At 40.3% G+C, this 17,200-nt stretch overlaps 1 protein-coding gene across 2 annotated transcripts; it reads left to right on the plus strand.

Moving 5' to 3' along the window:
- Window positions 1-2,732: 2,732 nt before the first annotated feature.
- On the plus strand, window positions 2,733-8,383 carry LOC113151781 (proteoglycan 4-like). Of its 2 annotated transcripts, XM_026344709.2 has the most exons (3): window positions 2,733-2,995; window positions 4,602-5,783; window positions 8,036-8,383. In XM_026344709.2, exons 1-3 carry the CDS (start codon window positions 2,800-2,802, stop codon window positions 8,194-8,196), a joined length of 1,539 nt encoding a protein of 512 aa, XP_026200494.1. In that variant the 5' UTR covers window positions 2,733-2,799; the 3' UTR covers window positions 8,197-8,383. The 2 variants fall into 2 exon arrangements, with proteins under 2 accessions (XP_026200494.1, XP_033181851.1); XM_033325960.1 differs by lacking the exon at window positions 8,036-8,383 and having other exon boundaries at window positions 4,602-6,351.
- Window positions 8,384-17,200: the final 8,817 nt, after the last annotated feature.

A 17,200-nucleotide genomic window follows, 5' to 3' on the forward strand; every position in this document is an offset into this window, starting at 1 on the left:
ACACTGCTCAAAAAAATAAAGGGAACACGTCAACAACACAATGTAACTCCAAGTCAATCACACTTCTGAGTAATCAAACTGCTCACTTTGGAAGCCACACTGATTGACAATCAATTTCACATGCTGTTGTGCAAATGGAATAGACAACAGGTGGAAATTATAGGCAATTAGCAAGACACCCCCAATAAAGGAGTGGTTCTGCAGGTAGTGACCACAGACCTCTTCTCAGTTCCTATGCTTTCTGGCTGATATTTTGGTCACTTTTGAATGCTAGTGGTGCTTTCCCTCTAGTGGTAGCATGAGACGGAGTCTAAAACCCACACATGTGGCTCAGGTAGTGCAGCTCATACAGGATGGCACATCAATGCGAGCTGTGGCAAGAAGGTTTGCTGTGTCTGTCAGCGTAGTGTCCAGAGCATGGAGGTGCTACCAGGAGACAGGCCAGTACATCAGGAGGAACAGGAGGAGCACTGCCAGAGCCCTGCAAAATGACCTCCAGCAGGCCACAAATGTGCATGTGTCTAGTCAAACGGTCAGAAACAGACTCCTTGAGAATGGTATGAGGGCCTGACGTCCACACTTGGGGCTTACAGCCCAACACTGTGCAGGACGTTTACGCCACTGGCGCCCTGCAACATCCTCCAGCATGACCGGTTTGGCAGTGGGTCTGTAATGGTGTGGGGTGGCATTTCTTTGGAAGGCCGTACAGCCCTCCATGTGCTCGCCAGAGGTAGCCTGACTGCCATTAGGTACCGAGATGAGATCCTCATCTCGTTTTTTTTTTTTAACTGCAGTGTGTAAGTCCATGCCAACAACTAAGGTAAATGTCCATTTAACAAAAAAGTGTTCTGTCAATTTATCACATATCATTGAAATATTTCAATAATCTGTCTTAATGTACTTTACAAGTTTTATTTTCAGAGCAAATACTTTATGTCAGAGAGGACTGTGAAGATTACCTGAGAATAGTGTCGTCACCAATCCACTGGAAAAGTCTGCAGTTATTCTTCTCCTTTTCTGTCTATTCCTGTGATTTAACATATTTACCTTCAAAATGAAACAAACCATCTTGTTCTTCTGCCCCAAAGTGGCCAAAAGTGGCATTTCTAAAAAACAAAAATAAAAATTACACTTGAAACTTGAAGAAAAAGTACAAAAGTACTGATTGCTAAATACTCAAACCTAATATTTTATTAATGGTAAATGGTCTGCACTATAATGCTCTTCTACCTAGCTGGTACTCAAAGCGCTTCACACTGGGTCCCATTCACACACACATTGATGGCAGAGCTGCTATGCAGCTGATCTAACTCACCGGGGTCAACTTGGGGTTCAGTATCTTGCCCAAGGACACTTTGGCATGTGACATGTCAGCTAGGAATCAAACCACCAATCCTGTGATGGCAGACAGCTGCTCTCTTCAATAGTGTTCTTCTCAATAACTTGGGTTGATGTCAATGTGCGGATATGTATATATGTGTATGTCTTGCTTATTAGGCTGGGAATACTTGTTCTAATATTTATGAACATATCCCGTTTCTGATGGGCTTTAGAACCCTGGAGGAAGTCTTACAATAGATGCAGATGCAGTAGCCTGAGTGCAATGCTCGACCGCGTTCTCCTGAATCTGATTGGCTGACACTGCCGTCAACTTGACTTTGGTTATTGTCATTCTATTGGCTCTAACGATTCAAATAGACCAATCTTTTGTGGAGATATATCTCTGTGTATTTGCATTTGCAGAAATGGAAATCGTGATTTTAGTGGTCGAACGACCAACAAATGCCCGAAACTGTTGTTGTTCACCATTTGGGAAATAAACATGAAATATCATGTTTAAATAAATAGTTTTGTACATTAGAAAATTCAAATAGCACACAAAAGATTGTGTCAAAATGTGCCAAAATTGCACAAATTCAGTTTATCAGAATCACACCTTGCCGAGATGATGGTTACGTACGAGCTACAGCTGCATCATTCCAAAGGGATTTTCTCCCTAAAGTGCTTTTTTCCCAGGCAAACCTGAAATTATTTCATTTGTGCCATCTTCATTTACTCTTCACCATTAACACATCCTAACAAATCTCACAAGTATTCCTTTTACTATGACAGCACAATCATTTAAATACACCTTGTGGTTCCAGAGATACTCATTGACTTGTGGAGGTGTCCTTGGACAAGACACTGAAACCCTGTAGTAGCGCTGATATGTATATCTGGCAACTGTCAATCCCCATTTTGTCCAATGGGATCAATAAAGTACGTCATTATTATTATTATCATCATTATCAATATGGGTATGCAATTTTTGGGAGTGTAGACTAATCTCTGGATTCTGGACATGTATTGCTAAAGAAATAAATGGGATATTTTAAACAAAAACCATGAAAGACCCTGGGCTCTTCCTGTTAGGCCTTCCCTCTAGAGAGCTGCACCTAATCTGAGCATATTGCAAACTTGCAATGACAACTGATGTCTTGTAAAGTGAATATATAAAAAAGGCTGGAGACAACACCTTCTTTAAATTTCATTCATTGTGTATGTTTGATTCTTTTCCTGGTGTCCGTGTGGGACCTGTTGATAAGTCTTTTCCATGTGTTGTTATTATTTAAATTCAATAAAAAACAGAAAAGAAGATAAAGTTGGAAGCTGTTTGCACATAAACACGGAACACAGCAAGTGAGGTCATAGACAGTATAGAATGGAAGTAGGTGCTTACTTGAGATCAGAAAGCTTCAGAGCCCACACAGTCTGAACAGTGCATTTGAAAAGACTAGTTGGTTTTAGGAAACGTTAAAAATGAATCCGCCTTTTGCAGCGAGTCCATATGGACTGAAGAGCATGATGGAGTGTCTGTCCAGAGCAACACTCCTGTCTCAACCAGAGGACATCCCAGACTTTCTGACAAAGTACATGTCAGGTCTGATCAACTTCAGAGACTCTGGACATGAAACTGATCCCAAACTACTTTGCTTCCAGTACCAAGAGCAGTGGGGTAAGTTTGTCTTGATAGAGTTGTTTTGTTGATAATAATGAGGAAATATTGTGTCATCATTTACAGCAATTAGTGAAGTCTGAAGACGAGTTGATCAGAGCCTCATTATTAGTCTGGTATGATGTGTTTAAGGCTTCAGTTCTCACCATCACATTTGTTGTATTGAATTAATACATTTGGTGTTAATCAAGTTTAAAAACATCTCTAATTTATTGTAATAGAATGATGAATAATTAATATAATGGTGGAGTTATTATTTGTGGTTTAACAGATGTAGATCCTGGTTTGTAAAAGCTCTAGTGACAAATGTTTTTTGACATTAGTGAACAGATTTTTAAAATGATTTCACATCTGCAAAACTGAAATAATGACTCTGACTCAATTACACTTTTAAACATAGGAAAACTGCTCTATTCTACCATTACCTTTGGTGAAGTTATTGTGGATTTAAATTAAGAGTTAGATCCAGGCAACAGAGAGAGATCACTAAAACATGAAGAGAGGTGTATTTATGACAGAGAAAAGGCAGTTACTGTGGCAGAAACTGTGCAGAAACTTCAGTTCAAAGCAAACTGGAAGAAAAATATGTAGTTCATCACAGTTTTAGTGAGCAATTAGAGTGTTGCACATACAGTCAGTTGAGATCTGCTTGTTTTGGGGCAAACTAAAGCTCTTTTTACACAGAAACATTATTGGATTGGTGACAAGGTGACTCCCTCTTATACAGCGGTATCTATTTACACTTTGGTTTTTAAAATGCTGTCATATAGGTGCTCCAGTGTCTGTTGTTCTGGCAGCACAACTTTACTAAATTTAATTTGATGTGTGTCACACACGTAGAATATACAAAACATTACTGGAGGGTGAACTGTGATGAGCTTTTGTTAGTTTTGCACATTTTAGAATCGACCTGGACTCAAGTTGATACGTGTTGAGAACAACATGATCTTACACTACTATGGTCACAGATTCAGTTTCCTGTAGCAACGTTTGGGTGATGGGAAGGTGAACTAGAAAAGTTACTTGGAGATGTGCAGCTGTGGAGCACAAAGGATTTACTGGATAAAGTATCAGTTGGAGTAAGACTGTGGTCTAGTCAATCATAATAACACTCGGCTGGTTGGGCTGACCACGTTCTTCTGCTGCCTTATTTCAGCCACATGCACATACTCCTGGTGCTTTTTGAGACTTATCAAATGTGCAGCTTAGCATCATGTCTGATTGCTTGAACACATTGCTAAAACAAAGCTGAATGTAAAGATTAATTACACACATCATGTCATTGTCATGAGATTATTCATAAAAGTTTTTTCTCAGCGAGAGGGACGGTCTGCACAGACCCTCCTCTCTAGTTTACTACATTTTACATAAAACAGTGAAGCGGCGTGTCGGTGCAGTAAAGCCGCCTTGAAGAGGCAGTGGAAAGATTTGCCAGATTTGCAATGATGTTTAAGTCGATGCTTTAACTTTGAAATAAACTTTGTCTTGTATTAAATATATTTAATTTACCAGGGGTACCCAAGCTTACATGTATAACTGTACCTTACATACAATTATTGTTTCCCCTTCATCTCATAAATCTTTCTGTTAATGTTTTCTCTTCCAGAGAAGACATTCTTCAGAAGGATTTTGAGAGGAACGGAGACCTCAGAGACTTCTACAGCATCTTCAAATCTCCCATCCCAGGCAGCCTTAAAAGAGACTTTAAGGATGCTGACCTCTTATTTAGCATCTTCTAAAGACGACAGTGAGGGAGAGAAATCTGCTGATCCTGAATCTGATGTTTGCACTGATGTCAAACCTCCTATGACAGTGAAGACGCGTAGGGTATCCACTGTCAGCATTCCCTGTCACAAGGAGAGTGCAACAGTGAAAACATCAGAAGACCAGAAGCCCTTTCCAAAGCCAACACCACCTCCCCGTGGTGTAAGACAATTTGGAAAGATGGCACCACCACCTTCCCTTGTAGTGAAAGTAGATGCAAAGCCTGCACCACCTCCCTGTGATGAAAGCAAGAAGACACGTAGAGTATCCACAGTGAGGTTTGCTAGGCCTCAGGACAGCAAAACAACCACTGAGACATCTGAAACACACCAACCCACATCATCAACATCTAAACACGTTCCAGCACCACAATCCAGAGTGAGCAAGAAACCACCTGCACCAATACCACCGAAGCCCGTTCCCCCAGCAGCTCCAGAGAAGAAATTGGCTGTGCGCCCTAAATCCACAAAAGAATCAACAAGAAAAAGAGATGTGTCTGAAAGGACAAGCACTGAACCAGCAACATCAAGACCAAAACCTACTGCATCCTCTGCATCTGGGCCAGACCACACTTCTGAACCTAGAGCACAGAGACCAAAGAGCAGCAGGGCACAGGTTAGAACACATAGGAAAGAAGAACCAGAGAAGACTAGAGCTCACTCTACATCAACTAGGGCAACAGGACCAGAGGAGACCAGGATTAAAAAGACTAAAACATTTAAGGACATGAAACAAGAGAAAACCAGGACACAGCTAAAATCATCCAAGGACAGGGAAGTAAAGAGGACCAGCACCACCACCGTGCCAGGACCTCAGAAAACCAGGACTCACACTACAACACCTCAGGACAAAGAAGCAGAAGGAACAAAGACACGACCTTCAACACCAAGGGTCCTGAAACCAGACAAGACAAAAACACGACCTACAACATCTAAGATCCCACAAACAAAGAAGACCAAGACACAGTCCACAACAGCTAAGGCCCAGGGACAGGAGAAGGGCGTTGAATGGGATTCTTCACCAGGTAAAACCAAATCATCAAGGGTTCTGTGGTCCGAGAGGGCTAGGGCCCGACCTATAGTAAATAGGGGTTTTGACTTTAGCCACACTTTTGCCTTTAGTAGACAGGGTTATGGACCATACGGTTTAAACAGTCTGGATTTGGGGGAGATCACATATACTTCTCACATGTGCCCACATGTAGCTCGTCCAGTTAACATGATTAGGTGGAACCGCTTACGAGCAGAATGCAGAAGTGTGCACCACAACATGCCCTCAGGTTTATACTTTAGATATGGGCTATAATGATAACACCACACTAGTGACCCCATGGTGATTCTGACTAGCTTCATGAATACAGTCCATCTGATTGTTGCTATGCAGCCCACCAGGTACCTCTTAACCCAGGAAGGGGGTCCCCTCTTGTGTGGTCCTTCCCAAGGTTTCTTCCTTCTTTAACCGTTAAAGGTTTTTGTGGGTGGAGTTTTTCCTTGCCCGCTTGAGGAGGGGGCCTTATTATGTGGGCTTAGCATGTCTTCATTCACTTAATCAAATTTGTTAAATAAAAACGGGTCAAATTGGCATTGTAAAAAATGGCATCAATAAAACTAATGAATAAAAAAAATAAAAATAAAGAAAATAAAAGACAGTTGTGGTTTGTGTTTCATTTATACTGAATGATTATCATAATGCTATTAGAGTAGTAAAACTAAAGTATTTAAATATTCAGAACCTGACTAACACATTGTGGGTTTGAGGTTTTTAAAGGTGTTTGATGGCAATAAGAATGGTTAGTGTTCTTATTTCATGTTCTTAAATATTATCTACATATTATAACACACTTACTGAAGAGGGAAAGTCATTCTGTCCAAGCTAAGTAACATGTTAAAACTGAGCTAATAAAGATCTTTAACTTAGCCTGGTCAGTCAACTGAAAAGATGTAGTTTTACTACTGACTGCTAAATCTGTCTGCCAAACATTTTTGTCCTGCGAAATAGTTTATAAAGGCTGTTAAATAAGACTGAACTGTGCAATACAGTTAATAAGCTAAAATATCATCATCCTTTCTGGACTTTATTGCTTTCTAATCATTTAAAGGTCAGAAATGTCAAGACAACCTAACTGCTGGTCAGTAGTCCAGCTGAACACTTACCTATCTTCTTCCATGTGCTTGAATCGATCATATGATTACAAATTGCTTATCATGGCCTTATATCCTTCTTTAAACGTATGATCATTCAGTTATGTAGTAAGTGAGACAAAGGAGGTGAAGCTGAAAGCCGCTCTGCAAATGTCTGGAGGTGATTTCTCAGCCAACTTGGTGGCCTCCAAAGCCTCAGACAATTGTTTTCCAGGAAGATCTTTTCTGGTTTATTGAGACTGAAATTGATATTTCATGAGCTCTAATTGACTGTGTTTCTGCTAAAAGTAACTTAGGAAAGAGACAAAATTGATTCAACATGGGAGGTGTTTAAGCACACAGTAAACAACAGGGTTTCAATAAAGGTCACAGCAGTCAGTGTGGGATAACTTCCACTGCAGCTATTTATTAAGAGCTTAAAAGACACAATCCTGCCAGAGGGGAAAAGGAGAAGACAGACAGTCGTACCACAGCCAAGACATCAGACACCTACTGGTAGAGTATCCTAACTGTGAAATAAAAAATAACACAAAAGAATCAAGATATCAACTAAAAACACAAAACATCATGCAAACACAAACCATTATAAAGGTGAGTCAACTCTGGATGGAGGCCACCACCAGCCTCAGTACTATGAACAAAGAAATGTTATGTTTCCTTTTAAACTGTTACTACTGTTTCAGCTGTCTAAAATGATAACAGTAAAGGATGCTGTCACAGTCTGCACACACATGAGGTTTGTGTGTGTGTTTTTTAAAACAGTGCTATTAATAACAGCCAGTAATTTCTAACATAACACAAAAATAGTAGCATGTATATTTTTAATTATACTTGCTAATGTATTTATCAGCTCCACTCAGTTGACATTTATTAGGGAAAAGTTCCAATAATCTAAAACCAATGCTAAATGCTAAATTATATTGATATACTGGATCATTTATTGTTCGGTGTACATGCCAAGTACTGCACCAAATACACTACCAACTAAGTGTAGTTCTTAATACTGTACATTCATGGAAATGTACCTCAACTAAAGGCACCCATGGGTGGGAGCAGCTGTATTAACAGAACCAATGCTGTAATACAAAACTGTAGTAGTACTAATGTTAATTCTGACTTTAATGTGCAATTTTAGAAATCAGCAGCCAATGGACGGACATCTACAGCAGCTTGGGAGCAACAACAGTTCCAGGGAGGTTTCACCACCTGCTAGCAGACTGCAGAATACCTGTGGTTTCAACCACAGGCCATAGCAAACATGTCATATCAACCAGTCCGAAGTTAATAGCTGGATAATGTTACTCCCAGGTTAATGTGAGACTCTCTGGCACCGTAGGAGACAAATGGACCTGGTTATAAAGGCGAGGCAGTCACACAGGTGAGCAATCAGAGGGTAATTTGGCTGGGAGGAGAAAAATCTGGAAAGAGACCAAATAAGGGAATCAGGGAAAGACAGGAAGGAGGAGCTGAAACCGTGACAAGGGAGTACATCTCAAATAAACTAAATAAATAAATTCAAAGTGATCAGCAACATCAACTCAGGAGTACAATATATTAAACACTTTAACCTACAAAACAAAAACAAATAAAACAGTTTGTGTTGATTTTTTTCTTTTATCAAAATAAGGAATTCAGGATTAATGGCTACAATGAGCATGTTTTGCAGTGCACAACTTTTCAACACAGGGTTTGAAGCATGACACAGCAACTCTCAGCTCCTGCTCAGTCTTTAGCTGGGACCTGTACTTGGTCTGTACTTGGTCTTCAGTGCATGTTTAGCTGGGATCTGTACTTGGTCTGTACTTGGTCTTCAGTGCATGTTTAGCTGGGATCTGTACTTGGTCTTCAGTGCATGTTTAGCTGGGATCTGTACTTGGTCTGTACTTGGTCTTCAGTGCATCTTTAGCTGGGATCTGTACTTGGTCTGTACTTGGTCTTCAGTGCATGTTTAGCTGGGATCTGCCCCTCTATTTGAGAAGCACTGCCACAGTGCAAGACACAAGTAGTATATATTTAAATGGTTTGTCAAAAAATTTGCATGATGGTAAATGGTCTGCACTTATATAGCGCTTTTCTACCTAACTGGTACTCAAAGCACTTTACACTTCCTCTTATTCACCCATTCACACACAGAAGCACACACACACTCACACACCGATGGCAGAGCTGCTATGCAGCTGATCTGACTCACTGGGGTTCAGTATCTTGCCCAAGGACACTTTGGCATGTGACATGGCTGATCATAGATGCTGATCATAAATTTATCCATTAATTAAACATCATTTATTGGAATCTTTGGTCAGTTTATTCGTGCTTTGACATATTTGTCTCATCATTAGTCATCCACAATGTGATTGATGGTTTCAGCCACCTTGTGGTGTACCTGATGGCTGCCACCAACAACCGTGCTGCAACAGTTCTTTACGCATTCCTTGGTGATGTTAGGCGGTATAGATTGCCATCACGCATGAGACTGCATATGGGGCATGAAAATGTAGAGTGGCACATTTTATGGTGCAGACCCAGGAAGAAAACCATAATTCTCATATAACTGGAAAGGGAGTGCACAACCAGAGGTAAATAGTTCATTTAATTGTATGTAAAGGCTGGCTCCTTATCCTTCACTTATTAAACCAATGATTACTAATAATTACAAGTAAAATCAAGTAAATGTTTGAATAGGTACGGGCTTTTACAGATCAGTCCAGTTATGTGGTTAATGTAGAGGCAAAGGGTGAGGCTGAAGCAGGGGACCTGACTCATTATGATTGGTGAGAGATACTGGAAATGGATGGATAACTTGCTCTTTAGTAAAATTGTGTTTTTGATGGATGGTCAGATGATTACTTACATTTCGCAGATGTCCACATGATTTTGGATGTCAATTGCTAATTACATAATAATGTAATGTAATATAATACCTACTTTATTTATCCCTTCACCACTGAAGCATTCAAATAAACCCAAATAAAATCAACATCTAGTTAATGTTCAAGGTATTGACATACATCCAGGTATCCTTTATTCTATGATATGATACATTTCTTTTACTATTCAAATTTGTTACTTTAATGTCACCTCAGCATGTTCCAAGAAGCTTAGACTAAAAATAACCAATCACTCTACCAACTGTGGCTATGGAACAGAGATGGTGCAGAAAGCAAGAAGGTTTAGACTATATTGATTTGACCAACATGGGGTTTCTGTTCTATGAGTACATATTACAGAAAAAAAATGTACTGGTTATTTAAGTATATTTGTGGTCAGTATTGTGATAATTCTAATAAAGTGTGTCAAAGTGTGTACATGAATCTAATGTCTAACAGGAAACAACTGTAACCATAAAATGTTAGGTGCAAGTACAATTATTTCTGACATTATGTTAGTTAGATGAACTGTATGGTGCATTGCCCATTAATGCCCTAGAGTTGCAACATATAGATGAAGTCCAATTCCCCAAAGTCCAGCTAACCCAGGCGCTTACTTCAGAACTTGCCTGACTGCCCAACCATGGCATTCTTCCGAGTGAAGCACCTAATGTTCTTCATCTCAGTGGCTGAGAAACTTGTGCACATGTTCTCTGCTTAATGAACTATCTGTAAGAAGCACAAATAAAACTAAATCGTTTGTGCCCCTTTATTTATCTTATTTTTAAAATTAGAACATTTTCTTTTGAGATTCCCCAAATGGCAAGGAAATGTGATGCATAGCAGTTTGACCTATGTTTTTGTGACCAACTAGTAAACTATAAAATTACCATCCAATTACCATCCACCAAATTGCCACTGAACCCTCAAAATCATTTTTTTTTAAACAGTAGATTTCTTACATAGGCTGCACTGGTTTAATGAAATCATAAAAAGTTGCCTCTGACACATGAGTCTACATGTGACCTAAAGAAAAAAGTAAAAACAATGTAAAAAAAAAAAAAAAAAAAGATATTGCCTCCAAAACCTACTGTCAAATGAAAAGTGTTAAGAACATTTCAAAAGGTCCCACATTTTGCTGACATTTTAAGGTGGTGAAGCATGTTGAGGCCTCTGGGAACGTTAGGTCTGGCTGTACTTCTACGCACATGATCGGGCATGACTGTCCATCCAGTCCAAAACTGAACCAGCTCACTAAGCTCTAAGGAAGACGCTTTGTAAAAAACAAACAAACAATAAAAAATAATAATAAAATAAAAAAATATATTTGAAAAATAAACACATAACATGAGTTAATACAGCCGGATCTTATTGTAACCACTTTATATTCTAACATCTGCTTCCTCCATAATAATACAGCATTTACATTTTTTTCATATTTCACAGGCAACAATGTACTAATGCTATGAAACGAATGTAGTGGAGTAAAAGTAAGAAATGGAAATACTCCACTAAGGTACAAGATTCAGAATTGTGCTCAAGTAAATCATTCATTGTTGACAAAGAACGGGTATAAGTGAGAGACTTTTTATTTAATCTCACCAGTTTCAGCGTATTCTCACAAGAAAGACATGACCTTGCAGAACACCTCAATGTTGTCTTCCTCATAGCTCTCAGTTTCTGTCATTGTGAACCTATTCTTATCTTCATATTTAATAAAAAATATATATCACTACCAATAAACTTAGCAATAATTAAGTCATCTGAATTCAAGATAGGTGGTCAGAATGGGAGAAGCATTACTAAGATTTTCACAATAAAATGTACGCTACTTGTGGTTAAAGCACTTGCTCAGAACATCTGAAGAACATCACAATTGCTAATTTGGGTCGTTGTTGTTGTCGTCATTCAACCCACTTCTTCATTGTGCAATCTGCCTCTCACGTCAACCAATTACCTTTAAACAGGACCTTGACACCAAAAATGGATGGATTTTAGCTTATTTAAATTATTGGTAAACCTACCCCATGGTGGAGTATTTTTTCTGCCAACCCTCTTCTGTTTGTCAAAGGGTTAGGTAGATAGGGTAGTTGGGCAGATCCCAACTGATTCCTCCTTTTTTAACACCTGTAAAATATTACTCCATTCTTGCTTTGTAGCATAATTGTTATCTTACATTTAATTAATTACATTTAACATTTGACAGCCTTAATGCTAAAAGGAAAATAGACTGTCAACAGTTCAAATATTATAACTTGACATGCTTCTTTAATGTGTATTTGATCATATTAAAATTTCTAGGCTCTACTTCCCAGTGGAAGTAGAGGCAAAGGGTGAGGCTGAAGCAGGGGACCTGACTCATTAAGATTGGTGAGAGATACTGGAAATGGATGGATAACTTGCTCTTTAGTAAAATTGTGTTTTTGATGGATGGTCAGATGATTACTTACATTTTGCAGATGTCCACATGATTTTGGATGTCGTTAAAAGTAAAATTCTGGCCACCATACATACAGTTTTGGGCTCACACTGCTGTGTGAGATTCTGCAATCAAGAAAATAAATTGTTCTCAAACAATACATACAATAAATAGTAAAACACCAGCAGTAAAAACAGAGGCAAAGAAACTCCTTCTCTGTTTCATTAGTTATATATTGTATAAAGATCATTTTTTATTCCTTGTACTACTGGTTTTAGACAACCTGCAGTGGACAGAACTGTCTCTGTCACATTCAACTAATCATACCCAATAATAAATATATAGTAACCTATTAGGGACTACCACATCAACCATACTGAACTATACTTCACATTAACAAAAAAGACATTTTGATGAGCATTTCACAGAGCTTGTCAAGTGGGAATCTTCCTTAGTCTGTGATTTGTTCAATTAGACCAACAACACATGCAGAAGCATGTATCACCACAAGCATTTTAGATCAAGTGGAACCTCTTGACCGCAGAAGCTAGTAGCCCCCACAGTCCTTCAAAAACAGGTAATGGTTACACAGTGTTCTAGTGAACTCTGCAGCAGTAGAGAATTTATCTGAAAGGAAAACAGTTCACATTCTTGAGTTTAAAGATGTAAGCATTAGCAAAATAGCTTTGCATATCAATAGACTACTTCAACATTTACTTGTTATGTACTTAAAACACATACAGGTGTTTTTAAAGGTAATCAAAGGTAGATAAGCTCCTCTCCGTTCTGCTAGGCCTACCTCTTCCACCTTGTATTTATCTGTTCCTTTGGGCATTTCTTCCTGTCACCTTTCAGCCAGGCAGAAGAATTTATGTGTAAAAGTCTTCTTCTTTGTTTCAGCTGCCCGTGGTGTCACTTGAGGTCTGTGATAAGGCTAAAACAGCCTTAACACCTATGCTGCAATAAAAAAAAATTAAAAAAAACATCACTAAAATGATTGATCACTACTTAGAATAGAACATAACCTACAATAAACATGTCTTCTGAAATATCATCTTGTCTGTGGTTTATCAAACTATTTCAAAGAAGGACAACCTTTTTAAATGACACATTAAAAGTATTCAAGTCAAGTAACTGGAAAATAGCACTTCCAATTAAGAACACGTAGACTGATTTTTTTTCTAATATTTTTCTAATACATCATAAACAGCAGTAGTAGTACTACTATTTCTAGTAAGTAAGATGAATGGGCAGATTCTGACATTTAATCAATATATGAGAGAAAATGTAAAATGAAAGCTCACTAATCACAATTAGTAACACAGAAAAACGCAGTAAACGTGATACAAAATGGAAATCAAAATCACAGCCAAAGCTGGAGACGAACAAAACAAAAACAAACCAAAACACATCCAAAGCTGGAGCTAACAAGAAAAGAAAACGCAGCTTAATGCTGAAACAAACAGACTAGAAAACTAAAATGCATCAAACGCCAGAACAAGAAGGCAAGTAAAGCTACACTAACAAACAAACCAACTGTACTGAAACTCACAAACCGTGGATGAAAAGCCAGAGGTCAGCAAACGACAAAGGAGCAGACACCAACTAAAATACAAGACACAGTAATAACAAACACAAAACACCTGCTGCCACTCAAACCAGCCGAGACATGTCCCCGGAAGTAAGGAAAAACACAAAAATACAGAGACTTCCAGGGACACTGCCTCAGCTGACCGGAGGAGGAAAATGTAACACTGTACCACTAACTATAATTGGAGAGCACTGTATACTATTCTTTTTCCCAAAATCAATATTATTAATTTTGCTAGATGTAGATAGACACTGAATAAAACCTCTGAATATGGTTTAACAGTGACATTGCAGGAATAAATGTAATTGATTCAAACTCAGAGCGACCTACTGACCTTGAGTGTTAAGATCAAAGCACCTGCCTTTCTTATGGCCTTGTTGAGGTTAGATTGATGGATGGGACCAATTAACAACCTCAACAACTTCTAATTTTAAGTTTGAATGCTTGCGAACTACACTGAATAAATCTTCTTCTTCTTCTTTCGGCTTTTCCCATCAGGGGTCGCCACAGCGAATCATCCTTCTCCACCTCACTCTATCATGGGCATCTTCTACCCTAACATTAGCCAACCTCATGTCCTCTGTTAAGACATCCACATATCTCCTCCTTGGTCGTCCTCTTGCCCTCCTGCCTGGCAGCTCCATCTCCAACATCCTTCTACCAATATATTCACTATCCCTCCTCTGCACATGTCCAAACCATCTCAGTCTGGCCTCTCTGACTTGGTTGCTGACGCAGGCAACGTGAGCCGTCCCTCTGATGTACTCGTTCCTTATTCTGTCTAACCTGGTCACTCCTAAGGAGAACCTCAACATCTTCATCTCTGCTACCTCCATCTCAGCCTCTTGTCTCTTTCTCACTGCTACCGTCTCTAACCCATAGAGCAGAGCTGGTCTCACCACTGTCTTGTAGACCTTTCCTTTGAGTCTTGCTGACACTCTTCTGTCACACAACACTCCTGACACTTTCCTCCACCCGCTCCAACCTGCCTGCACTCTCCTCTTCACCTCTTTTCCACACTCTCCATCACACTGAACTGTTGACCCCAAGTACTTAAACTCCTGCACCTTCTTCACCTCAGCCCCCTGTAACCTAACGCTTCTACCTTGATCCCTCTCGTTCAGACACATGTATTCTGTCTTACTACGACTGACCTTCATGCCTCTTCTTTCCAGGGCAAACCTCCACCTCTCCAACTGTTCCTCTACCTGCTCTCTACTCTCACTGCAAATCACAATGTCATCCGCAAACATCATTGTCCAGGGTGATTCCTGTCTGACCTCATCTGTCAGCCTGTCCATCAGCATAGCAAACAAGAAGGGACTCAAAGCTGATCCTTGGTGTAGTCCCACCTCCACCTTGAACTCCTCTGTCTGACCTACAGCACATCTCACCACTGTCATACTTCTCTCATACATGTCCTGAACTACTCTGACGTACTTCTCTGCCACTCCCGACGACCTCATACAGTACCACAGCTCCTCCCTCGGCACCTGTCATACGCCTTCTCTAAATCTACAAAGACACAATGCAGCTCCTTCTGACCATCTCTGTACTTTTCCATCAACATTCTCAAAGCAAAAATGGCATCAGTGGTGCTCTTACGGGGCATGAAACCATACTGCTGCTCACAAATCTCCACCTTCTTCCTAAGCCTGGCTTCCACTACTCTTTCCCACAGCTTCATTGTGTGGCTCATCAACTTTATTCCTCTGTAGTTGCTGCAGTTCTGCGTGTCACCCTTGTTCTTAAAGATCGGAACCAGAACACTTCTCCTCCATTCCTCAGGCATCTTCTCACTCTCTAGAATCCTATTGAACAAACTGGTTAGAAACTCCACTGCTGTCTCTCCTAAGCACTTCCACACCTCCACAGGTACGTCATCAGGACCAACAGCCTTTCCACTCTTCATCCTTTTCAGGGCCTTCCTAACCTCATCCTTTCCAATCTCTTCTATTTCCTGCTCCACAACATCCACATCTTCCTCCCTTCTTTCCCTGTCATTTTCCTCGTTCATCAGCTCCTCAAAATACTCCTTCCATCTTTTCTGCACACTCTCCTGGGTTGTTAGTACCTTTCCATCTCTGTCCTTAATCACCCTTACCTGTTGCACATCCTTCCCATCTCTATCTCTCTGTCTGGCTCGCCTGTACAAGTCCTTCTCTCCTTCCTTTGTGTCTAACCTGTCATACAGCTCATCGTAAGCTTTCTGTTTGGCCTTTGCCACCTCCCTCTTCACTCTACGCTGCGCTTCCTTGTACTCCTGTCTACTTTCCTCAGTCCTTTCTACATCCCACTTCCTTCTAGCCAACCTCTTCCTCTTGACACATTCCTGTACTTCCTCATTCCACCACCAAGTGTCTTTACCTTCTTTCCTCCTTCCAGATGACACACCTAGCACCTTCCTACCTGTATCCCTGATAACCTCTGCTGTAGTTTCCCAGTCATCTGGAAGCTCGTCCTGACCACCAAGAACCTGTCTCAACTTCTGTCTGAATTCCTCACAAGTTTCTTCATTCTTTAACTTCCACCACTTGGTCTTCTTTTCTGTCTTCCCTCTCTTCTTCTTCCTGACCTCCAGAGTCATCTTACACACCACCATGCGGTGCTGTCTGGCTACACTCTCTCCTACCACCACTTTGCAGTCACTAACCTCTCTCAAATGAGCTCGTCTACATAGGATGTAGTCCACCTGCGTACTCCTACCTCCACTTCTGTATGTCACTCTATGTTCCTCTCGCTTCTGGAAGTAAGTGTTGACTACAGCCATTTCCATCCTCTTAGCAAAGTACACCACCATCTGTCCTTCCAGATTCCTTTCCTTCACACCAAACCTGCCCATCACCTCCTCATCACCTCTGTTGCCCTCACCAACATGCCCATTGAAGTCTGCTCCAACAACAACTCTCTCTCCTCTGGGGATACTCTCTATGACCTCATCAAACTCACTCAAGAATCTCTCCTTCTCTTCTAACTCACAGCCAACCTGTGGCGCATACCCACTGACTACATTCATCATCACCCCTTCAATTTCTAGCTTTATGCTCATCACCCTGTCTGAGACTCTTTTCACCTCTAGAACATTGTTCACAAACTCCCCCTTCAAGATCACTCCTACCCCGTTTCTCTTCCTATCAACACCATGGTAGAACAGTTTGTATCCTCCTCCAATACTACGTGCCTTGCTGCCCTTCCACCTTGTCTCCTGCACACACAGTACATCTACCTTTCTTTCTCTCCATCATGTCTGCCAGCTCTCTGCCTTTCCCTGTCATCGTACCAACGTTAAGAGTCCCTATTCTCAAATCTATGTTCCTGCCTTTCCCCTTCTCTCTCTGACCACGAACCCTTCTGCCTCCCCTCTTTCTTCGACCAACAGTAGTCAAATTTCCACCGACACCCTGTAGGTTAATAGCATCGGTG

This window comes from Anabas testudineus, chromosome 5 (assembly GCF_900324465.2).
Source record: "Anabas testudineus chromosome 5, fAnaTes1.2, whole genome shotgun sequence".
NCBI lineage: Eukaryota > Metazoa > Chordata > Actinopteri > Anabantiformes > Anabantidae > Anabas > Anabas testudineus.